The following is a 25,150-nucleotide window of genomic DNA, read 5'->3' as shown; positions in this document are numbered from 1 at the left end:
AAAAAAATCATCATCTCATATCTGGCTTAAGTGGGCAACCCCTTTCTTTTTTTAAAAACAGTGACCCTTAGCCCTAGATTGTTAACACCCCCACCTCAAAAGAGACCAGTAATGTACACAGTACTCCTAATGTCACCTTGCCAATAACCTATAACTGAAGCACAACTTTCCTAAAACATAGGAACAGCACAGGAACAGGCCCTTCGGTCCATGATGTTGTGCCAAATTAAAGAAACAAGTAATTAAATGCTTAACTAAATAATCCCTTTTGCCTACACAACGTCCATATCCCTCCATTCTCTGCAGTCATGTGCCTAAGAGCCCCCTAAAATGCCCTTATCGTATTTGCCTCCACCACCACCCCTGGCAGTGCATTCCAGGCACCCACCACTGTGGGGAAAAAAAAACTTACCCCCTCTCACCTCAAATGCATACCCTCTGGTATTAAACATTTTGACCCTGGGAAAAAGATACTGGCTGTCAACTCTATCTATGCCTCTCATAACCTTATAAACTTCCATCAGGTATCCCCTCAGCCTCTGCCACTCCAGAGAAAACATCCCTAGTTTGTGTAACCTCTCCTCATAGCACATACGCTCTAATGCAGGCAGCATCCTGGTAAACCTCTTCTGCACCCTTTCCAAAGCCTCCATATTCTTCCAATAATGGGGCAACCAGAATTGAATGCAATACTCCGGATGGGGCTGAACTAGAGTTTGATATAAAGCTGCAACACAACTTCCCAACTCTTGAACTCAATGCCTCAACTAAAGGCAAGCATGCCATATGCCTTCTTTACCACCCTATCAACTTGTGCAGCCACCTTCCGGGAACTATGGACTTGGACCCCAAGATCCTCCTGTACATCAACACTGTTAAGGGTCTTGCCATTAACAGTGTACTGTCCCTTTACATTTGATCTCCCAAAGTGCACCACCACACATTTGGCCAGATTAAACTCCATCAGCCATTTCTCCACCCATATCTGCAACTGATCTATATCCTGCTGTATCCTTTGGCAATCTTCTATGCTATTCACACCACCACCAATTTTTGTATCGTCTGCAAACTTGCTAAACCACCCATATACATTTTCATCCAGGTCACTTATATACAAACACAAATGCAGAGGTCTCAGTACAGAATCCTGCAAACACCACTAATCGTGGATCTCCAGGGAGAATAAGTCCCATGGACCACCATCTTCTATGGGCAAGCCAATTCTGAATCCAAAATGGCCGAGTCACCATAGATCTTAATCTTCGGATAAGCCCATCATGAGGGACATCATCAAACACCTTACTAAAGTCCATGTAAACAACATCCACAGCTCTACCTTCATCAATCACCTTCATCACCTCCTTGAAATATTCAAGTTAGTAAGACACAACATGCCCCACACAAAGCCTTGCTGACAGTCACCAATTAGGCCATGGTTTTCCAAATGGCTCATAAAACCTCTAAGAATCCTCTCCAATAGCTTCCCTACCACTGATGTGGGACTCACCAGTCTATAGTTTGCAGGATTATCCCTATTTCCTTTCTTGAACAACAGAACAACATTAGCTACTTGCCAGTCCTCCAGGACCCCACTTGTGGCTAGAGAGGACCTAAAGATCTTGGTCAAGGCCCCAGCAATCTCTTCCTTTGCCTCTCTCAATGATCTAGGGTGTACTCATCAGGGGCTGGGGACTTATCCACCTTAATGTTCTTTAAGAGACCCAACGTTCTTTAAGAGCATCTGTCTCAAAATGCCCTAGCACATTAGCACGCTCCACACTGATTTCACTATCCTCCACATCCTTCTCCTTGTAAATACTGATGCAAAGTACTCATTTAGGACCTCGCCCATATCCTCCACCTCCAAGCACATATTCCCTCCTTTATCCTTGAGTGGTCCTACCCTCTCCCTAGTTATCCTCTTGATGTATAGAATGCCTTGGGATTCTCATTAATTCTACTTGCCAAGGACTTTTCATGGCCCCTTCTAGCTCTCCTAATTCCCCTAGAGTTCTTTTCTAGCTTCTTTATAATCCTTAAGGGCTCCATTTGAATTTAGCTTCCTTACTTTTGCATTCAATTCCCTTCATAATTAGCTTTCCTAATTACTTGACGTACCTGCATACTAGCCTTTTCTGAATCATGCACTAGGACATGACAGTACCTCTGGATCCAGTAACTCTGAAATCTTTATTTAAAAAAAAACTTTTCCTACCAAAATGGACATTCTTCTGTGTGATCTTCGCCCACTTAACCTATCCATATCCTTTTCCAGCCTCTATATCCAATTCATAACTTACTTCCCTCCCTATTTTTGGGTCATCAGCAAATCTAGCAACTATACATTCAGTGCCTTCATCTAGGCCACATATACAAATTGTAAAAAAAATGTTGTGGCTCCTGCATTAATTCCAGTGTACATCATTGGTTACATCTTGCCTATCAGAATTATGCCTACTCTTTCCTTTAACCAGCCAATTTTCTATCAATGGCAAAACATTACCTCCTGCATCACAAGCTCTCAGTTTCCACAATAACCTTTGATCCAGCACCTTATCGAATACCTTTTGAAAATCCAGATATAGGACATCCACCAATTCCCCTTTATTCACAGCAAGTTACCTCTTCAAAGAACTAAACAAATGTTCAAACATGACTTCCTTTTCACAAAACCATGGCGACTTTTCCTGATTACCTTGAATTTTTATAACCACCCCAGAGTAACATTTTTATTAATAGTTTCCAACATTTTGTGCAGTGACATGTTAAGTCAACTGGCAGGCAATTTCTTTCCTTTTGAATAAAATAGTTACATTTGCCTTTTCCAAATCAAGGGAATTTTGGAAAATTAAAATCAATGCATCAAATATCCCACAAACCACATTTAAAACCCCAGGATGAAGTCCAACAGGACATGGAGACTCATCAGCTTGGAATGCCAACAATTTGCTCAGTGTCATTTTCCTGATGATTGTAACTGTCACCCCCAAGTTCCTCCCTCCCTTCCCAGAAAGTATAAATCGGGAATTGGATATTATTTGTGTCCTTTACGGTGAAGACCATTTAATTCAGCTACCATCTCAAAATAGAAAGAACTGGGGCTGGCTGTTGTTTAGTGAAGATGGCAGATGCTACAAACTTACCATTTCCAGATAAATTAGGTGGCAGCAAACTCACTTCAATAACCTTTGCAGGAAACAAATCTCAGATTGGGGAAGGGAGGAATCTGATTAACAACTGGACTAATAGTCAGAAATGACAAGATTTAAATGGATAAATAAGAACCATTAAATAATTGAAATCTTAGAACATGACTTCAGAAAGAGAATGATCAGATTTATGAAACTTTGCTGTACTGACAATTTCATTCTAATTATGAGGTAATGATCACAAACTTCTTCAATTGTCATCTATTGCAGTTTTAATTTGTAAATGTACAAGGAATAGCACCACCCTTATCCACAGAGATCAGCATGTTATTCCACACAATTTCTTAAATCACCTTTTTGGCCCATCAGGTTACACAAATGTATTAAACTAACTGGATACCAACAGGTCAATCAATAAATATTGGCCTGCCTAGCAACACTCACAACACATCCTAAAAAGATAGAAAAAATTGCCCCCTTTCAGGGGAACATCCAAAGTTCTTATATCCCTCCCATTTTTCATGCATCTAGCCAATCCAACCTCAAGCTTACAGCTTTAAACATTCTTTAGACACAAACATTCTTTCTTTAGATTGGTTGAAGACCCTCTGAATACTGATGCACTATCAAGGGAACCGAACTGTATCAGCTTCCCAATGCAAACAATTCTATGCTCAAAAGCTCCGAAATAACTTTGCATAGATGCCACCATTGAAAACAAAACATGGGTCATTCTGTCCTGAGTCAAAGTCTAATTGATGAACTTTGCAGGCTCCAAACTGACTATGTTCATTGCTTTACATTTTTTAAAAATTTAGTAACAAAGTAGTCAGTGAATCAAAGGGAATTAGGAGAGTAGGCAAGTTGTGTTAAGGCCACTTTGGACCAATCAATGTTTATCAATCGGCAGCATAGGCTTGAGGGGCTGGCTAACTTACTCCTGCTTCTCAAATTCTTAAGAACACAAAGCATGCATTACACATTTTAAAAAAGTACATTTATACTTTTATAATTGCACAAGTAATTAAACACAAGTGAACACAATTTCTGTGGGTGAGATAAAGAGTCAATGCTTCTAATCAATGATCTTTCATCACATCATTGATCTGAAACTTTAAATGTTTCTTTCTTCACCAATGTTGCCCAAACTTTTGGATTTTTTCACTTTCCAATATCCACTTCTATTATGGTAGCATCTCATCCAGAACCAGGGGATAATTTTCCAGTGAATTAGGCGAATGCCATTTAATAGTGCACAGTGGTAGTTTCAGAGGCAAAGTTCATTGGCATTCTTTTATTCATACCTGGGATGCTGAGCATTCATCAACTACTCAAGCTCATATAGTAATTATCTACCAAAGACAAAGTATATTTCTAAGTTTTAAATATCAATCCTGCAAAAAAAACAAGACAAAGACCAGCAATTAATGCATTCCTAATTGACTTCAAGAAGATTGTAGTGAACAGCATCCTGAAACTGCTGCAGCCTTTGTGGTAGAAGTACTCAGTGTTGCCAGATAGAGGATTTCTAGATTACCATCTAGCTTTGAAGGATCATCAATACATTTCCAAACTAGGATGATGTATCCCTAGGGAGGTACTGGTGTGTCCAAGTACCTGCTGTTCTTTGAGTGGTAGCAATTGTAAGTTTGGAGGTATCAATGCAGCATTTGCACATTATAGATGATGCACTCTGCAGTAAAGGTGTTCCAGTGGAATTAATGTTTTGGGATTGTGGATGGGTGACAATCAAGTGGACTGCTTTGCTCTGATTGGTATTAAGTATCAAGCATTTTGCAGCAATATTCATCCAACTAGAACAGACTTGAAATTGCTGGTGGTATTGTGATGGCTAATAAAATGAGCTGTAATATGTTAAGCAAACCAAAAGACTGACAACACAGTGACATTAGGAATGAAAAATGTCTTTGGGAGAAATCACTCTAGGTACTAAGAGAAAACTGGCAGTTCATTATGGATATCAAAAAGTTTCAATACACCCCATGAGCTACACCAAATCCTTTCAATAATGGAGGGTAGTCTAATCAATCTGTTATTAAAGATCTACAGTAGAGTTTGTATGTATGCCTAGTATACAAAAATAGTTTATACAATAAAGTCACAATTTTAAATACTCATTTATCTTCAGAGCAACATGCCCATAAAGGATAAAAAGCCCCCTTATCAGCTAAGCTTCATGACTACCTTTTCTTCAGAGGTGGTTAAACACATGATTAGAAAAGTCTAAATTTACTAGTTGATGTCAAAGTTTTTCATTAATTTGAATAGAATAAAAAATTGATGAGTCTGCAGACAATTGTTTACTGCATCAAAATCAAAGGCCAACTATCGAATACTGAAACAAGAGCTTGTGGACAAAGATGATTAATGGGCACTTTAAATGCCAGCATTTAATTATGTAAAAGACATGCTCATTATGGTTTTAAAATTATGCAGTTATGGGAAAACATTAAAATAAACTATACAACCATCATTTATCAGCTTCATTAGTATTAAATAAAATGTTCAAATCTGTCAACGTGATATCATAGGATATTTACAGAAAGGAAAGCAATTTGTTGTTCTAGGACTTTAAAAAAAAATGAACACAATACAAGCTCCATCTTAAAGTCAAATTATTGACCCTTCCACACTGACCAAGAGGTTAGCCAATTTTGGATTAAATCAAATCAGACTTTCCTATTAAATGTCTTTTGTTGATTTATTTGTAGATATAATGCAAAAACATATCCGTTAATCACACTGCTTGCAAATTGGCTCTCCATTTGCTGATTACATTTTACCCTTCACTCGTAAGACACATTGCCTTGTGTCCAAACTCATTGCCCAAGTTTGGACCATTTCATGATTTCAAGTGGGTTGCCTCACAACTCCTGTCCGAAGAATCACAAATCAATAGCCAATTTGGGAATAGAAGTATGAATAAAAGTAATTAGGTTATATTTCTAGCTCGGAGGACAAAGAGTGCAGAGCCAATAGTACTCCACTCTTCCAAACCTAACTTGCAGTATGACAAATCCCTCAAGTAGGTTCCACTGTGACAGCAGGCAGTACTGTGTCCCTTGGTTGTTATCTGCAGCATTCACTTGGAGAACAGCTGTTTTCACAAGTAAGTTTTTTCCAGGGACAAATGCTATAAGCAATGCTGTACTTGAAACAGAAGAAAACCAACGCAGGCCCTGGATAAGGTGAGACAGCAGTGCTAAGTTTAAACACAACAGACCACTGCCAAAAAAAGGTTACACCCTGAACACAGTACCTTTGGTATTTCTTTTCTCAGCAACCATCCAACCCCAAGTTTTAACCTGCCAAGGCTGCTGTCTCCAAATCAAGCTTTGATGTTGCTGCGTGGTTCTCTGGCTTCCTTCCTATGTTTGCAAACACAAGAACCAGAACAGAATAAGGATGCGAGAGAGAGAGAGAGCAAAATGGGTGGAAACTATTGGAGACCGAAGTGTGTAAAAAAAATAATTTTTGGTAGATCTAGGCTCAGGATCTCCAAAAAAATTCAAAATAAAGAACTGAATAAATAATTATTCAACTCAGGTCAAATTCAAAACATTGGACACCTCTATAAAACCATAGTGGCACAATGAATTTTAGCCACAGCAGATGCAAGCCAAAAGTGATACAAGGCTTATAAGAAAAATAACTCTGCCTAGTTTGTTACCTTAACTAACTGATGACTCCACACTTCGAACTATTCGAGGTAATACAATGTAATACACGCCATTATCATTGAACAAGTTCAAAGTATGATAAATGCTCAATTTTAGCCATTCGCTTTTTAAAAATAGGTGCAGGTGTGGAGAAGAAAGAAAAGGGAGGGGAAGAGAGGTGAAAATAAAATTATACTGAGAAGGACAAAATGAACGAACAGGGATTACTGAAAGCAAATTTATCTACTTTTGTCTGAATAATATTACTATATCTGACATCTGAATATTACTGTATTATAATCAGAATTTTTAATTTTTCCACTCAACAAGATGACTGATCAGCAACCCAACAGCACATATCTCTCTCAATACAACTAGTTACCAAAAGTTTATCAATTTCATTTTTAAAATTAACAGTTGACCAACCATAAAGGGCCATTTCTCCAAGCTTTACTTGTAGAAGGGCAACTAATACACTTAGAAGTGTTTCAAAATTTCTGAATGGCCGGGCTCTATTTCTGTCCAGGACTTGTAGAGAAGTTTAAAACAATAAGTAGCTATAACTACTGTCCATTTGAGACAAGATCCCCTACCTAGAAAATTTCAAATCAGATCACCCTTTAGACCTTTCAGTGTATACAACTCTACTTGTGTAAACTTTTCCTTGTAATTTATCCTTAAAGAGTCTGGGTACCATTCTGCTAAATCCACATCCTACTCCCTTCTCTGAGCAATATAATCTTCCTAATGTAGAACCCAGAACTGCAGAAAGTACTACTCCGGTGGTCTAAAAAGAGCTGTGAATAACTTGCATAATTTCTATACTTTTATATTAATGGTTTTGGAATACAAAGGCCAGAATTCCATTAGCTTTGTTGAATATTTTCAGTGCCTTCCCATAATGGATCCACATTCTTTGGACCACCATTGTACTTAGCTTTTAACCATTTATAAAGCACAATTGTCAGTTTTTAGGTCAAAAGGTGGATGCCCTCATATTTGCCTACATTGAAATCTATTTGCCACAGTCTAGCCTTTTGCTCAATCTATATTTGTGTTTTATACTTTCACCCACACAGCTTACAATGCCACTCATCTTTGATACATGGTATTCTCTATTATTAATGCTGTTTATGATCACGTCAAGTAATTGCACCAAGCTAAGACTTCTGCACAACAACACGACCACCATTGTCCCGAGTGGAAAATCCGAGACTGGAGTCAACAAGGTTGCATCAAACTTGGTCGCTGTCTACCCAACTGTCATCACCCATTCCATCAGAGACCATCTACTACCTGGCATCAGTATCCAGTACCTACTGAACAGGAACATTTTTTAAATCCTGGTCACTTCCAGGTCAAAACAAAACTCATTAATGGGACATTCATGAATTTCAGTATGTAGATGACTTACTTTGTACAGGACTTGCAGACAATGCATTACGAGAGCAACACACACAAAGTGCTGGAGGAGCTCAGCAGGTCAGGTAGCATCTATGGAGGGAAATAAACAGTCGATGTTGTTTCAGGTCAAGACCCTTCATCAGGACTGGAAAGAAGAGGGCAAAAGTTAGAATGAGGTGGTCGGGGGAGGAGCACACGCAGGTAGGTGATAGGCGAGTCCAGGTCATAGGGGGAAGGTAAGTGGATGGGGGGAGGGGTGGTAATGCAAGAAGCTGAGACGCCCAACCTTCTTATTCTGGCTTCTGCCCTCTTCCCTTCCAGTCCTGACGAAGGGTCTTGACCCAAAACGTCAACTGTTTATTTCTCTCCATAGATGCTGCTTGAGCTGCTGAGTTCCTCCAGCACTTTTTGTGCATGTTGCTCCAGATTCCAGCATCTGCAGAATCTCATGTCTCTGCTTTATATGAGGGACTCAACCTGCTCACGAGCATAGCCTCTACCAGTCAGCTGAATGATCCTCATGCTTTTCATCTGAATGGAATGGATTTGAAGCACATTCCATACTTTAGCAGTGCCCTCTCCCAATAGGCTATCATTGATGAAGCAAGCCCAGATTCATCAAGCTGTAACAACATACCTTCAAAAATAGAGGCCACAGAAGTGATGAAGGTCCTGGTTTCCAGGGTTGTGGTGCTGCCTTCCTTCTTCTATTGCAGCAAAACCTGGAACATCCACTGACTAGGTAGTGAGGGCTTCCACCAGCAGTGCTTTGTGTCAAATCCTGGGGTTCAAATGGGAGGACCTTCTCAAGTGACCTCCATGAAGCTGTGACTGCCAGTAAAACCTTGCACTTGAGGAATAAGCTCCAGCATATAAACTATCATATCTAGATGCTCAAGAACTGGTCTTCTTTGTAAGGTTCTCTTTTCCAAGCTCAACGTTGACCAATGCTCAAAAAAGGCAGCCAGAAGAAATGGTACAAAGACATGCTCAAGGCTGCCCTCAAGCAGAAGGCATTGACACCAGAGGGGCAAGCAGCTAACTATTGTTCAGCATGGCACCACCTGGTTCATCAAGGCATATGCCAGTTCAAGGATAAACAACTTGATGCTGAGGCAGAATGATTGCTGTGGAGAAAGACCAACCACAGCTGCAAATCCCAGTCCCCCAGGCAGTAAGATGCTCCTACTGCCAGTGAAAGTGTACATCCAAAATCAAACTCCTCAGTCACCTGAAGGCTCACTGAAGCCGGCAGGCATCATCCTCAATTCCAAGGAACAATGACAAGTTGCAGGCCGAAGATACTGATGTGTAATCAAATTGAACCCTGCCAATTTCATAGGGAAGTCAATAATTTGCCCTCAATTCCACATTCTTCAACATCATCAATTCTATAAGCTTCAACTTTAGCCAGCAAACTCTAACATAAATAACATCTATTGACATTGCTCTTGTAGTTTTGTTATTAAGCATCAACTATTCAATATGTTCACCATTATTTTCATTACAGGATTGTCACTTCCATTAAATACCTCCATTCTTTTGGCCACCTTCCCCCCACGACCCCCAAAAAGATAAAATTATGATAGATCTTTGCAATTTCTTTGTATACTTATTGAAGTTCTTACTGCATCTTTGTTTGTAACATCCAGCCTCAAAGATCCAAGCTAGATATTGCCTCATTTTAAATCAAAGAGATTGGAAATTTATAAAATCAATGAGTCAGGGAAAACAGTTGTTATTCTCCACATTAACACTAAATGAAACAGTGCCCCTTGTGAGTAAAAATTATACATAAACAATCCAAGAAACTCAAACATTACATACCTCAAAGCCTTTAGTGAGTTGTTTGTTATAGATACGCAAGATGTGAGATCTAGGTTTTTCAGTTTAGTGCAAAATTTACTAAGGCTGACACAGGTGCTGCAACAAAGAAAAGTCAAAATTGTTACTCACCTTGCAAATAAAACAAATAAATGAAATTTAGATACACTTTACTTACCTATCATTAATTTTTGTGCAACCATTGAGATTTAAGTCTTCAATATTCTTACAGTTCTGTGCAAAAGTCCTAAAGGCAAAAATAAGCAGCAGGTTCAAATTACAAAATAGATATTCAGAAAATAAATTATCTGTTAAAATATTGTTTCTGCAATTTTTTTGACAACAAAAAATATTAATTTCATGGGAAATAATGAACACATTTCCCTCTCAACATATAGCCACATCAATTTTTCAGTACATCATATTAAAGTGTGAGATGTAATCACTGGAAAAATAACAGGTTCTGCTCGATACAAATAATAACCAGCTAATTACACAGACTACTTACATTGTTGACTGGGGTATGTCTGACAATAATATTCAACAAGATTGATTGTAGCAGTATGCAAACAGAACTACCAGTCAAGAAAACAGCAGACATGCCAAAATGAAAAGCCCACTCCAAATACACCTTTCGTTATTCACTAGCGTTCACTGCCCTCTCTTAGCATGGCAATATTCTGTCTGGTTGGCACACTAACAAAAGCTTTTCAGTACATGTATCAATAATAAACCAATACCACTTAGTCTCACCTGCTGTCTACCCAATCATAGACATTTCCTTTCATTCACTCTACCCCACTTCAGTTTCTCTACAATTTAAAATATCGTCCATTTCTAACTTTTCAGTTCCAATAAATGCTCATGGATCTCCTGAAACAATGTCTGTTTCTCTCTCCTCAGCTGCTGCCTGACCTGCTTTCAGCATCGTGTTTATTTTCAGATTTCCAATATTTTGCCGACTTCCAATTTGACCTGAGTGCACCTGTGCAGGGTAGGATTATTTAAAAGGCAAGAAATTGTAGGGATTGGGGACTAAATTAATCCGAAGAATTTGAGACAAGAAATAAGAGCAATAATAGGTCATTTGACCCTTAAGGAGTGCTCTACCAATCATCAAGGTCATGGCTAAGCTACCATCTCAGCAATATCTTTCCACACCATCCCAATTCCCTTCAGATTCAAAGACCTATCGACATCATTCCTGAACAAACTCAATGACTGAACCTTCACATCCCTCCAGGAAAGAGAAGTCTAAAGACTCAACACTGTGTGCTATCTCAGTCCTCAATAGCCTACTCATTCTGAGGCTGTGAATAGGTCTGGACTCTTCAGCCAAGGGAAATATCCTCTCTGCATCCAGCATGTTAAATTTTGTAAGTTTCAGTGAGACATCCTAGCATTCTCTTGAGAATGCAGACCTAGTCTACTCAACCTCTCTCATACAGCCATCCCTGAGAAGAGTCCAGTGAAATTCATTTTGCTCCCAATATGGCAGACAGGCAAATTCTCAAGTAGTACTCAGGTGGAAATTTCTTGGAGTTAAAAGTGATAAATAGAATCTGATGAGTAATCTGTGGTTTGGTTTCTTTTAGTTGATTAAAGCTCAAGAAATAATTCAGGAGGTAGTAATGATAGAACTCGTAAGAACCATAAACTGGTTACAAATTATGACTAAGACAATATTTCAGGAGTGCTGGAGGCTTCAGCTGGTTGAAGGTATATCACTAAAAAAGCAATCTGCCAGTTGAAGTTGTAGTGGATCCAGAGCAATGGTTTTGTTTATTACTTGCTCAGGTTATTATGCTGGCAGTCATGATGTTTGCATTGTATTTTCATGCAATCAGGTTTTATTATAAATGAAATTAAATCTATAGAACATAGAACAATACAGCACAGGAACAGGCCCTTCACCCTGCAATCTTGGTGCTGACCATGATACCTATTTAAACTGCACATCTACCTGCACATGGTCTATATCCCTCCATTCCCTGCCTGTTCATGTGTCTGTATAAAATGTCTTTTAAATGTAGCTGTCACATCTGCTTCCACCACTTGCCCTGGTAGAGCGTTCCAGGCACCTACCACTCTGTGGGGAAAAAAACTTGCCTCGCATCTCCTTTCAACCCTCCCCTTCTCACCTGAAAACCAAACCCTCTAGTAATTGACCCTCTAATTCCACCCTGTGGAAAAGACTTACTATTTACTCTATTTATGCCTCTCATAATTTTATAGATTTCTATCAGGCCATGCCTCAGCCTCCCTCACTGCAGAAAACAATCAAATACTGTCCAACCTCTCCTTGTAGCTAATACTCTAATCCAGGCAACACCCTGGTGAAACACTTCAGCCCTCTCTCCAAAACTGCCACATCCTTCCTGTAATGTGGCAAGCAGAGCAGCACACAATACTCCAAATGTGGCCTGACCAAAATTTTATACAGCTACAACTCGATTTCCTGAGTTTTATACTCAATGCACCAACCAATTAAGGCAAGTATGCCATACATCTTCTTTACCACTTTCAATGAGCTATGGACTTGCACCCCTAGATCTCTCTGTACATCAATGCTCCCAAGGGTCCTGCCATTTACTGTATACATTCCTCTTGCATCAATCATATTCATCACTTCCTCAAAGTACAACAGCTCACACTTACCTGGATTAAACTCCATCTGCCATTTCTCTGCCCACTTTTCCAACCGGTCCATATCCTGCTGAATCCTTTGACAACATTCACAACTCAATTTTTGTGTCATCTCAAACTTACTAATCAGCACACCTACATTTTTGTAGCAAATCATTTCCTAAAAAAAGAGAGGGCCCAGCACTGACCCCTGCAGAACACCACAGGTCACAGACCTCCATTCAGAATAACAACCCTCCACCACTACCCTCTGACTTCTACGACCAAGCCAATTTTGAATCCTATCTACCAAATCTTCATAGATCCCATGTGCCTTAATCTTTTGGATTAACCTACCATGAGGGAACTTGTCAAAAGCTTTACCAAAGTCCACATGCACAACATCCTGTGCTGTCCCCCCAATCATCACTGTCACTTCCTCAAAAAACTCAAGTTTGTAAGACATGACCTCGCCTGCACAATACAACAAACTTATTATTCCATGAATAATATAACTGGTGGGTTAAAATTATGAAGTTCAACTTTAGTTACCAACTAAAATAAAAACACACTGAAAATAAAAATGTTTACAAAAATTACATTTAATATAGTTATCTTTAAGTAGGTATGGACCAGTGCACAGTGTGTAAATTTACTTGATTTCAATGTTGAATTGCTTCAGAATGAACTATATTTCTTGCTTTGGAATCCAATACAAAAAAAGTATACTGTAGCGACTCACCGTCCAGTCAGGCAAACCGGCTCAGCAGTCGGGTCGCGCAGCATCGGAGCGACGAGGCCCAAGATGGCGGCGGGCCTCGTCTTTCCTGAGCGATGGGGAGAACCCACGTGCAGGAAAGACTTGATGACGTAGTACTTACGTCATTGCCGGTTTCATTGGGTGGGAACAGTCTCCCTTAAAAGGCCCGCGCAAGGCAGGAAAATAAACCAGTTCTTGTTTGACAATCCTTCGACTAGCGCCTTGTTTTATTTCGCGGTAGCAACCACTACATTGGTGACCCCGACGGTCCAAACGGATTTTGGACCCATGCAATGGACGACAACACAGCAGCCAACGCAGTGGCCCTCAAGCTGCCCACCTTTTGGGCACTTTGGCCAAGCGTCTGGTTTGACCAGGCCGAAACGCAATTCCACCTTCAGCAGATCACCTCCGACTCCACGAAGTACTACCATGTGGTTAGCTCTCTGGACCAAGAGACAGCCGCCCAGGTTGGAGACTTCATCCAGTCGCCTCCAGAGGAAGATAAGTACCCAGCTTTCAAAGACCTTTTGATTCGGACCTTCGGCCTCTCCCGTCGCGAGCGCGCCGCCCGCCTGCTTCATTTGGATGGCCTAGGGGACAGATTCCCATCCGCCCTAATGAATGAGATGCTGGCATTGGCCGAGGGACACAAGCCATGCCTGATGTTCGAACAGGCCTTCCTCGAACAGCTCCCTGATGACATCCACCTGTTGTTAGCTGACGCCGACTTCAGCAACCCCCGTGAGGTAGCCGCCCAGGCAGGTGTCCTGTGAAAGGCCAAACGCGAGAGCGGTTCGTCCGTCGGCCAAATCACCAGGCCGCGAGCCCAACGCCTGCCTCGTCCAGTCCCAGCAACCGAGCAGCCACACCCCAGGAACACAGACGACGATACAGGTGACCAGCTGTGTTTCTACCATCAGAGGTGGGGCGCAGAGGCCCGTCGATGCCGCCCACCCTGCAACTTTCAGGGAAATGCCAGGGCCAGCCGCCGCTGATGGCTACGGTGGCTGGCCGCCGACAGAGCCTCCTATTCGTTCAGGACAAGAAATCTGGACGGCGTTTCCTCGTTGATACTGGAGCGGAGGTCAGTATTTTGCCCTCGACCGGCCGCGACACTCGTAACAGGCCACCAGGTCCTGTACTCAATGCCACCAACGGTACAACGATACAGTCTTTCGGTACCCGTACACTTCAATTACAATTCAGCGGCAGCCGTTTTACCTGGACCTTTACCCTTGCCACCGTCGCCCGACCACTCCTAGGAGCCAATTTCCTTTGGGCCCACAACCTGTTAGTCGACCTGCGAGGGAAGCGGTTAGTCCACTCTAGCACTTTCCAGACCTATCCCCTGGGAGAAATCAGCCTACCAGCCACGCGCCTGGATTCCATTTCCCTTTCTGGCGACGATTTCACCAAGCTCCTAGCCGAATTCCCATCAATTTTGGCACCTCAGTTTACAAATTCTAGGCCTAAACACGGGGTACGACACCACATCATTACTACAGGGCCACCCCTTCATGCCCGAGCACGACGATTACCTCCAGACAAGCTCCGCCTGGCAAAGGAAGAGTTCCGTCACATGGAGGAGCTGGGGATTGTTCGCAGGTCAGACAGCCCCTGGGCCTCCCCCCTGCACATGGTCCCCAAGGCCACCGGAGGGTGGAGGCCCTGCGGCGACTACCGCAGGCTGAATGACGCCACCACCCCGGACCGCTATCCCATCCCTCACATCCAGGACTTTGCAGCGAACTTACACGGGGCCCGCATCTTTTCCAAAGTGGACCTCGTTTGGGGATACCACCAAATCCCAGTCCATCTGGATGACGTCCCCAAAACTGTGATTATCACCCCATTCGGCCTGTTCGAATTCCTCCGAATGCTGTTCGGCCTCAAGAACGCTGCACAGACCTTCCAGCGGCTGATGGACGCGGTAGGCCGAGACCTGGACTTTGTGTTCATTTACTTAGATGACATACTGATCGCCAGCTGTAACCGCCAAGAACACCTTTCCCACCTCCGTCAGCTGTATTCCCATCTCCGCGATTTCAGCCTCACAATCAACCCGTCTAAGTGCCAATTCGGACTTGCCTCTATCGATTTCCTCGGCCACAAAATCACCAGCGACGGGGCAACACCCCTACCCGCCAAGGTAGACGCTATCCGCCATTTTGCCCGCCCCGACACGGTCAAAGGCCTACAGAAATTCCTTGGGATGGTCAACTTTTACCATCGGTTCATCCCTGCAGCAGCCCGTATCATGCGCCCTCTGTTCTCGCTGATGGCTGGTAAGGGCAAGGACATCAGCTGGAATGATGAGGCTGTGGCTGCCTTCATTAAGGCCAAAGACGCCCTGGCAGACGCCACGATGCTTGTACACCCCAGGACAGACGTCCCAACTGCCCTCACGGTGGACGCGTCCAACACCGCGGTGGGTGGGGTACTGGAACAGCTAATCGAAGGCCGTTGGCAACCCTTGGCATTTTTCAGCAAGCACCTTAGACCGCCCGTTTGATCGGGAACTTCTAGCGCTGTATCTGGCGGTCCGGCATTTCCGATACTTTCTAGAAGGCAGGCCTTTCACCGCTTTCACCGATCATAAGCCTTTGTCCTTTGCCTTCTCCAAAGTCTCTGATCCCTGGTCAGCTCGTCAGCAGAGACATTTATCCTACATTTCCGAATTCACAACAGATGTCCACCATGTCTCCGGAAAGGATAATGTCGTCACTGATGCACTTTCCAGACCGACCATCCACAACCTGTCCTTGGGTGTCGACAACACAGCCCTAGCTGACGCACAGCAAGCCGATGACGAGCTGCCCAGCTACAGAACCGCAGTCTCGGGCCTGCAGCTCCGAGATTTCTTGGCTGGTCGAGGTCAGCACACCCTACTTTGCGACATCGCGACAGGTCAGCCCCGCCCTACAGTCCCTGCAGCTTGGCGGAGATGCGTTTTCGACTCGGTACATGGGTTGGCGCACCCGTCCATCAGATCAACTGTCCGACTGGTCACCAGCAAGTTTGTCTGGCATGGCCTGCGCAAACAGGTCAGTGAGTGGGCCAGGACTTGTCCGCACTGCCAGACATCGAAAATCCAACGACACACCAAAGTCCCGCCACAGCAGTTCGAGCCTACCCGTAGGAGGTTCGACCACATACACGTCGACCTCGTGGGCCCTCTGCCGGTTTCAAGAGGAGCCTGGTACCTCCTTACCATCGTGGACCGGTTCACGAGGTGGCCAGAGGCGACCCCCTTGACTGACATCACGACTGATTCCTGCACCCGGGCGCTGCTCACAACTTGGGTCTCACGTTTTGGTGTTCCGGCCCACATCACTTCAGACAGAGGCACCCAATTCACTTCCAGTCTCTGGGCTGCATTAGCGAACCTGCCAGGGACGCAGCTGCACACCACCACGACCTACCATCCTCAATCAAACGAGTTGGTGGAACGTTTTCACCACCATCTGAAATCAGCCTTGATGGCCCGCCTGAAGGGTCCTAAGTGGGTTGACGAGCTGCCTTGGGTCCTGCTCGGCATACGCACTGCCCCCAAAGAAGACCTCCGCGCTTCGTCAGCTGAGCTTGTGTACGGGGCGCCCCTAGTTGTCCCAGAGGATTTCATACCTGCCCTTCGAGACCAAGGGGAACAACCCCCAACAGTCCTACAAAGACTGCGCAAGAAGCTTGGCAACTTGGCCCCGATTCCCACCTCGCAGCACAGTCAAGCCCTATCCTGCCAGCCCAAAGAACTACGAGACTAAGTTTGTTTTTGTTCACAGGGGCACACCTCGGGCGCCGTTGCAACGACCATATGAGGGACCGTTCCGAGTCATAAGGAATAATGGATCCACCTTTATTTTGGACATTGGGGGCAGGGAACAGGTTTTCACGACGGACCGCCTCAAACCAGCCCATTTAGATCTGCAACAACCGGTCGAGGTTTCAACGCCACGACGCAGAGGCCAACCCCCTAAGCGGCGGCTGGCACAGCCCACGGACCTTGGGGACTGTATTGCCGGTTCTGGGGGGGGGGGGGGGGGGGGGGGGGGGGGGGGGTTGGTTGTGTAGCAACTCACCGTCCAGTCAGGCGAACCGGCTTGGCAGTCGGGTCGCGCGGCATCGGAGCGACGAGGCCCAAGATGGCAGCAGGCCTCGTCTTTCCCGAGCAACGGGGAGAACCCGCACGCGGGAAAGACTTGGTGACGTAGTACTTACGTCATTGCCGGTTTCATTAGGCGGGAACAATCTCCCTTAAAAGGCCCGCGCAAGGCGGGAAAATAAACCAGTTCTTGTCTGACAATCCTTCGACTAGCGTCTTGTTTTATTTCACGGTAGCAACCACTACAATACATTATTTTTATCACCAACTCTGGAGCAACCGACGTTCAGTTGACCATGCAAAAAGCATTGAGTTTAAAGAAAAAGGCCAACAACTTTTACTGATTGTCCTTGCAGCTTGTTAATGCTCGTAGCAAAACCAAGTTGAACAGGGAACTGAAGTCATTAGATTTGAAATTTAGATCAGAGGGATAAAGATATTTTCCCCAGCAACACTACCAGATATTACTGTAGCCTCAACTACATGTGGTAATAACTTTTGAACTGATAATTTTGTGCCATTGCACAGCATTGGTAGATCCAAATTTCTGAGCAGCATGACTGAAGCTCTCTCTTTTAGTTCAAGGTTATGTAATGGAATACCAAGTGGTGACAGAGCTTAAAATTAAATCATAAAATGCATAGCCTCATCAATATCAGTCACGCTGTCAAAAGATTTACATTGTACAGGTCAGCTGGGAAGCTTCTTGGCCATCTGGACTTCAGAGTTGCAAGCCATTTTAATTTACCTTCCCATTTCCACACCAACCTGTCTATCCTCAGCCTCCTCCACTGTTAGGTGGAGCCAAACACAAACTAGAAGAACAGCACCTCATATCCTGTGTGGGTAATCTACAGCCCAACAGCATAAACATTGGATTTTCTAATTTCAGGTAACCTGCTGCCCCTTTCTCTCCTTCTGATCTACCCAGGTCTTCTCATGCACACCCTTCTTTCCAATAAGACAAGATATCTTTATTAGTCACATGTACATTGAAACACACAGTGACATATATCTTTTGCGTAGTGTTCTGGGGGCAGCCCGCAAGTGTCGCCACGCTTCTGCCGCCAACATAGCATGCCCACAACTTCCTAACCCGTACATCTTTGGAATGTGGGAGGAAACCAGAGTACCACCCCCCAGCATCTTTTCCACCCCCACCTACTCCAGATGCCCATTACTCACACATTTCTCCCAGTGGGTACCCTATCCCCTCCCACCCCCATCATTTCCATCTGCCCACCACCCCTCCCTTATTTGGTTCCACTCTTCACCTTCCTTTCCGAATACACTCCATGATCTGAAGCCCTTTGTCATCTCCACTTATTTCCTCCCAGCCTCTGTCACTATCTCCACTCTTCCCTCCCCCAATCAACTCCTTCTCACCTGGATCCCTCTATCACTTGCCAGGTCTCACCCCACTCCTCCCCCTCACCATTGTACTGGCTACCTCCCTTCTATGCTTTCAGTCCAGATGAAGGTCTCAACCTTAAACATCAACTGTCCATTTCCCCCCACCCCCCCAGATGCTGTCTGACCCACTGAATTCATCCAGCTGCTCATTTTTTTTTACTCCAGATTTGAGCATCTGCAGTCTCACATCTCCAAGCCTCTAAAGGTGGTGCTAAAATTGCTCTTTCATGCAACCATAATTCAAATAGCATTGTGCAACATTTGGAAAAACAGCTTGTATCAGATCACGAGGTGATATAACAATTCAACCCAAGTTTTTCATCAAAATCAATTCTGCCAAATCATCATGTTTAATTTCCCCATCTCTTAAGTAAACTCGAAGCAAACTCTCTCGCAGGTGGATCACCTGTCACCTGCGCTCTAGTGTAGCTGTTAGCATAAAGCTATTACAGCGTCAGTGACCCAGGTTCAATTCCAGCCGCTGTCTGTTAGGAGTTTGTACGTTCTCCCGTGTCTGTGTAGGTTTCCTCCGGGTGCTCCGGTTTCCTCCCACATTCCAAAGACGTACGGATTAGGAAGTTGTGTGCATGCTATGTTGGCTGCCCCCAAAAGATGCATTTCGATGTACATGTGACTAATAAGGAAATCTCATCTTCTATTGGCTTAAGTGTAATAGTTTAACATTTCCCAAATATGATGCTTTAATACAGGCTTTCAATTCATCTGCTTTAGTACCTCATGAAATTACTGGTACCATTTGTCAATGTCTCCAGCTAGCACTAAAGTAACTCCTCCCATTAATTTATTGTGTCTAAAATCTTGCAATGTTCAGTCTAATGCACAATGGCAGCTTTGTGAGCCACTGTACATTCATCCCTGACAATAAGTTTACAATCTTCTAGAAATTTTTCCTCTACAGTTCCCCGATTAACATTACATAATGGTAAATTGGTTTATTATTGCTATGCCCCAAGGTACAGTGAATAACTTTTTTTTGCATGCCATCCATATGGATCATCTCATTACAACAATGCATTGAGGTAGTACAAGGGAAAGCAATAACAGAATGCAGAATGAAGTGTTAGTTACAGAGAAAGTGCAATGTGGGCAGACAATAAGGTGCAAGGCCATAACAAGGTAGATTGAGAGGTCGAGAGTCTATCTTATCGTACTACGAGACTATTCAAGTCTTATAACAGTCTTCACATTTGTCAAATTTAAATTGTGTGTAAAAACAATGTGTAGTCCCACATCTGCTTCCACCCCCCGCCCCCCCCAACTGTCAAAAAAAGTGGGGAAGCAATGCCTCATGATGTCACAGCCAGGGCATCACATTTTGTCTGTCTTTGAATTTTAGCCAAAAGTAGGTTACTAAGGAAAGTTTTTCCCATTCCACAAGAAGTATTCAAAAAAAAATTTCATTGACTCAAAGTTCTAGTGTCACATTAAAATAATTCAGCAAGATTTACTTATGAATACTTTCAAAGCATTAAAATCACCCCATTCAACAACAATTCACTTACTTCAGAGAAGCATCACCAATGCTGAGGCATCCGCGTAGGCTAAGTTGTCGCAGAAATCCACCACAACGTTTAGAGATGTTTTCCACAACACGACCCTATGGTCAGAGGCCAAAAGTATAGTTTATATTTAAATACTTCTGTGCTAAAAAACTTGTATGGATGCAAAAATAGATACAATTCCACGAAATTTTAGTAAGTCAATGGTTAAGGAGTTGTCATGTTTGATTGAGAGAGACCTGGTCAGTTTCAATGCTTCCAAAAATTCTGGAACACATGAGGGTGCACAACCATTTCTCTGAAGGAGGTAAGGCAGGATAGCAATACAGTTAATAAATAATACAAAACTCTGAGCTTTATATAGGCATTAGAGAATAGTATGTTAAAGCTGCATGAAATGCTAAATCTGCCCCAGCTGGACAGTTCCAGATACCACATCTTGCAGCAAGGAGGTTTTGAAGAGGAAGACTTCTATGGAAGGTGAATTTGTTCTTGGAGCAGAAAGACCATGTCTAAGCAAAAGAAATAAATGATCTAATAACTAAATTGCTGAAGAGAAAGAGAGAACATTGATTTTAAGTGACTGGCAAAAGAACCAGATGAATAGCATAGAGAAATAAAAAAAAACAGTAGTTCATTGCATTGCCTGAGAGTGGTGGAAGAATTAATTTTGCAATTTTAAATAACAGAGCAGGAGCACACAAATGAGCCCAGGAGAGTGGACAGAGCAAGCACAAGTACTCCAAACCAGACAGCTCCATGAAAAAAAATCACTGGCCCCCAAAATCTGCATCCAGTGATGCACTATCCAATGTTTCTATTGGTCACCCTTTAACCTCTTTTCTAGAGGATAAACTCTGCCCTGATAGATAATAATCTCTCAGTTGCAGTATTATTATGGTAGACTTAATCACATCTTTCTTCTGGAGTGGCAATCAGAACCACACACAATATTCCTAGCGCAGCCTAACCCAATAACTTGTAAAATGACATCCCACCTCCTATACTCAGTGCCTCAACTGATGAAGGCAAGCATGCCATATGCTGCCTTCATCAGCCTGTCTACTTGTGTCACCACTTTCAGGGAAGTATATAATTGTACCCCTAGATCCCAGTTCAACAAGACTCCACAGGGCTCTGCAATTCACTGTGCGTATCCTGCCCCAGTTTAACTTGCCAAAATGCATCACTTTGCACTTGTCCGTTTTAAATTCCATCTGCCATTCCGTTACCCACCTTTCCCAGTTAATCAATATCCTGTTTTAACTTTAGACAACCTTTTTCACTGTCCACTGTACCACCAATTTGGTGTCATCTGGAAACTTGCTAATTGTGCCCCTAGATTCTCTTCCAAATCATTAATATATATTATGAACAACAAAGGACCCAGCACCGATCCCTGCTGCACACCATTGGTTACAGATCCCCAATCTAAAAGGCAACTCCCCACCACCAACCTCTGCCTCCTGCCACTAAGCCAATTTTGTACTAGATTTGCTATCTCATCCTGGATCCCATGTATTCTATCCTTCTGGGCCAGCCTACCAGTTTATCAAAAGCCTTGGTAAGATCCATGTGGATGACATCTGCCACCCTGCCCTCATCAGTTCTCTTGGTCACCTCAAAAAAACTCAGTCAAGTTTGAGAGATGTGATCTCCCATAAATAAAGCCACACTGACTACCCCTAATCAGTCCTTGCCTTTCCAAATGCAAGTAAATCCTGTCCCTCAAAATCCATTCCAACAACATTCCCAATACTGATGCAAGGCTCACTAGCCTGTAGATCCCTGGCTTGTCCCTGCAACCCTTCTTAAATAAAGGCACAGCAATAGCCATCCTCCAGTTTTCCAGAATCTCACCTACCTATTAAAAGATGCAAAACTCACTGCCGGAGCCCCAGCAATGACTCCCTCCCCTCCCACCTTGCAATTGCTTCCCACAATGTACCAGGATACACCTGGTCAGACCCTGGGAATTTATACACCTTTTCGTGTTATACGATTGAAGCAATTGTTTAGTGTGGTGGATAGGGGTACCAATTAAACAGTTTGTCTGGATATACTAAATAACAGAGAAAGCCATTTGTGATTTGAGGACTCAGAACATTACAGACAGTACAGGCCCTTCAGTCCACGATGTTGTGCTGACATTTTATCTTGCTCTAAGATCTATCTAACCCTTCCCTCCCACATAGCCCTCCATTTTTGTGTCATTCATGTGGCTATCCAAGAGTCTCTTAAATATCCCTAGTGTATCTGCCCCCACAACCTCTGCCTGCAGTGCGTTCCATGCACCCACTACCTTGTTTAAAAGAAAACATACCTCTGATATCCCCCTTATACCTTCCTCCAATCACCTTAAAATTATGCCCCCCCACCTCGTGTGAGCCATTTTCACCCTGGGAAAAAGTCTTTAACTGTCCACTCGATCTATGCCTCTTATCATCTTGTACACCTCTATCAAGTTACCACTCACCCTCCTCCTCTCCAAAGAGAAAAGCCCGAGCTCACTCAACCTATCCTCATAGGACATGCTCTCCAATCCAGGCAGCATCCTGGTAATTCTCCTCTGCACCCACTCTAAAGCTTCCACATCCTTCCTATAATGAGGCGACCAGAACTGAATATAATACTCCAAGTGTGGTCTAAGCAGAGTTCTATAGAGCTGCAACATCACCTCGCGGCTCTTGAACTCAATATCCCAACTAATGAAGGCCAACACACCATACGCCTTCTTAACAACCCTATCAACCTGCAAGGCAACCTTGAGGGATCTATGGATGTGGACCCCAAGATCCTTCTGTTCCTCCACACTGCTAAGAGTCCTGCCATTAATCTTGTAATTAAGTTAGAGGGTATGGAAGTGAGTAGAAGCAGCAAGATGGACAGCTAACTACAAAGCAGAAGAGAGTTAAGTTTGAGAGGTTTTAATCAGACTAGAATGTGGGAAGTGAGGCTATGCCCATTTTCTCTAAATTTGTGATTTGCTTGTGCAAGTGGAAAGCAGAGGTAGAATCTGAAAATGCACAAGTGGCACCAAATTGGGGATGTAGTTGATACTGACAGATTGACTACATATAAAAGATATTAATTAAGTTAGAGAGAATGCAGAAAAGATTCATAGGAATGTTGCGTAGACTGGAGAGCTTAAGTAACAAGATTGGAAGAGCTTGAAGTTTTCCCCGGAGTTAAGGGTACTGAGGGGTGACCTTGTATAATAATGTTTAAAAAATTATGAGGCGGATAGCTAGCTGCAGCTTTTTTCCCCAGGGTATGGGAGTCTAAACCTAAAGGGTATGGGTTTGAGGTGAGAAGGGAAAGATTTAAAAGTGCTCTGAGGGACAAGTTTTTCCACACAGTGGGTGCTTGGTAAATGGAACAAGCTGTCAGAGGTGGTGGTACAGGCAGGTACAATTACAACGTTTAAAAGACACTTGGACATGTGCATGAATATTGGTTTGGTTTATTTTTGTCACATGCACCAAGATACAGTGAAAAGCTTTTGTGTACCATCCAGGCCATACACAAGTAAGTGAGATGGTAGAAAGCAAACAGAATGCCACAAATAGTGTTAAAGCCACAGAATTGAGATTTAAGAGTAGAATGATTACAATGATGTAATGAGAGAATCTACTGGGGACAGCTCACAGAGAGTTGCCATGCTCTGGCACCATCTTGGAGGAGGTAAAGTTTAAAAGGAATATGGGCCAAACACAGGCACGTGGTACTCACTCGGGTAGGCACCTTGGTTGGTATGGACAAGTTGGGCTGAAGGGCCTGCTTCCATGCTGTATAACTCCATGAATCTATGAATAAATCGTTGGTGCACTGTATACCATCCCCAAAAACACAATGGGGAAGTTTGCCAAAGCTACTTCAATACCACCTCCAAAACCATAGGTCTCTACAATAGCAGAAGATACAAGGAAATATCACCACCTTCAACTAAGTGTATCATTTTTCATAGGCCCCATGTCAAAATTCCAACATTCTCTACCCAGCAGTCCTGTTGGAGCACCTCCAGCACTGCAGCTGTTCAAGGAAATGGATCACCAACACTGTCAAGAGGGCAATTAGAGAGGAGCAGTAAATACAGGCCTACGTCCCAGGCACAACTAAAAAATACGGAAATATTCATTTATGTATTGTACGAGGTTGACACTTTCAGAAAAGTCACCGCCCAGATGAATTGTCACTGCATTACAGCAACAGGTTTCTGACAGAACACGAGTTAAGTCACAATGGTTTCAGTACAAGTAGGCAGTCATTATGTGACTGAGTTTCCTGGTATTACACTTAAAAGGGATATTCACCTGCTTTCTTTCTCACCTTTTACAATAACAACATTGAGAAGACAGTTGGACAGGTATTGGAAATGTTTAGAAGGTTATGGGCCAAATGCTGGCAAATGGGACTAGCTTGGATGGGGCATCTTGGTCAGCATAGATTAGTTGGGCCAAAGGGCCTGTTTCCATGCTGTATCACTATGATCTGTAATTTCTGCTTCTCAGGGGAGGGAAGGGGTTGGGGCTGGGAAAAAGAAAGTGAATGCAGGGTGACTATGCAAGGGTCTGGGAGATAAAGTCTATAGTAACTCCAACAACAGGCCCATCTTTCAAGAAGAGATTCACTCGCAGAAATGTTGCAAAACAAACAAAAAATACTGCAGGTGT

General features: G+C 43.2%; 1 protein-coding gene across 1 annotated transcript in view; it reads right to left on the bottom strand.

Annotated features, from left to right (window-relative positions):
• fbxl2 (F-box and leucine-rich repeat protein 2) overlaps positions 1-25,150 on the bottom strand; it is a 142,717-nt gene that overhangs the window by 86,775 nt on the left and 30,792 nt on the right. The window contains exons 5-7 of the mRNA XM_052023033.1: positions 20,481-20,575; positions 10,236-10,304; positions 10,061-10,156 (exon numbers count right to left, since the gene is read on the bottom strand). Coding sequence (XP_051878993.1) covers positions 10,061-10,156; positions 10,236-10,304; positions 20,481-20,575 — 260 coding nt within the window. The remainder of the gene's footprint in view (positions 1-10,060; positions 10,157-10,235; positions 10,305-20,480; positions 20,576-25,150) is intronic.

This window comes from Pristis pectinata, chromosome 9 (genome assembly GCF_009764475.1).
Source record: "Pristis pectinata isolate sPriPec2 chromosome 9, sPriPec2.1.pri, whole genome shotgun sequence".
Classification (NCBI taxonomy): domain Eukaryota; kingdom Metazoa; phylum Chordata; class Chondrichthyes; order Rhinopristiformes; family Pristidae; genus Pristis; species Pristis pectinata.
Note: the sequence above shows the minus strand (reverse complement) of the source record. Positions and strands in the feature narration are given on the sequence as shown.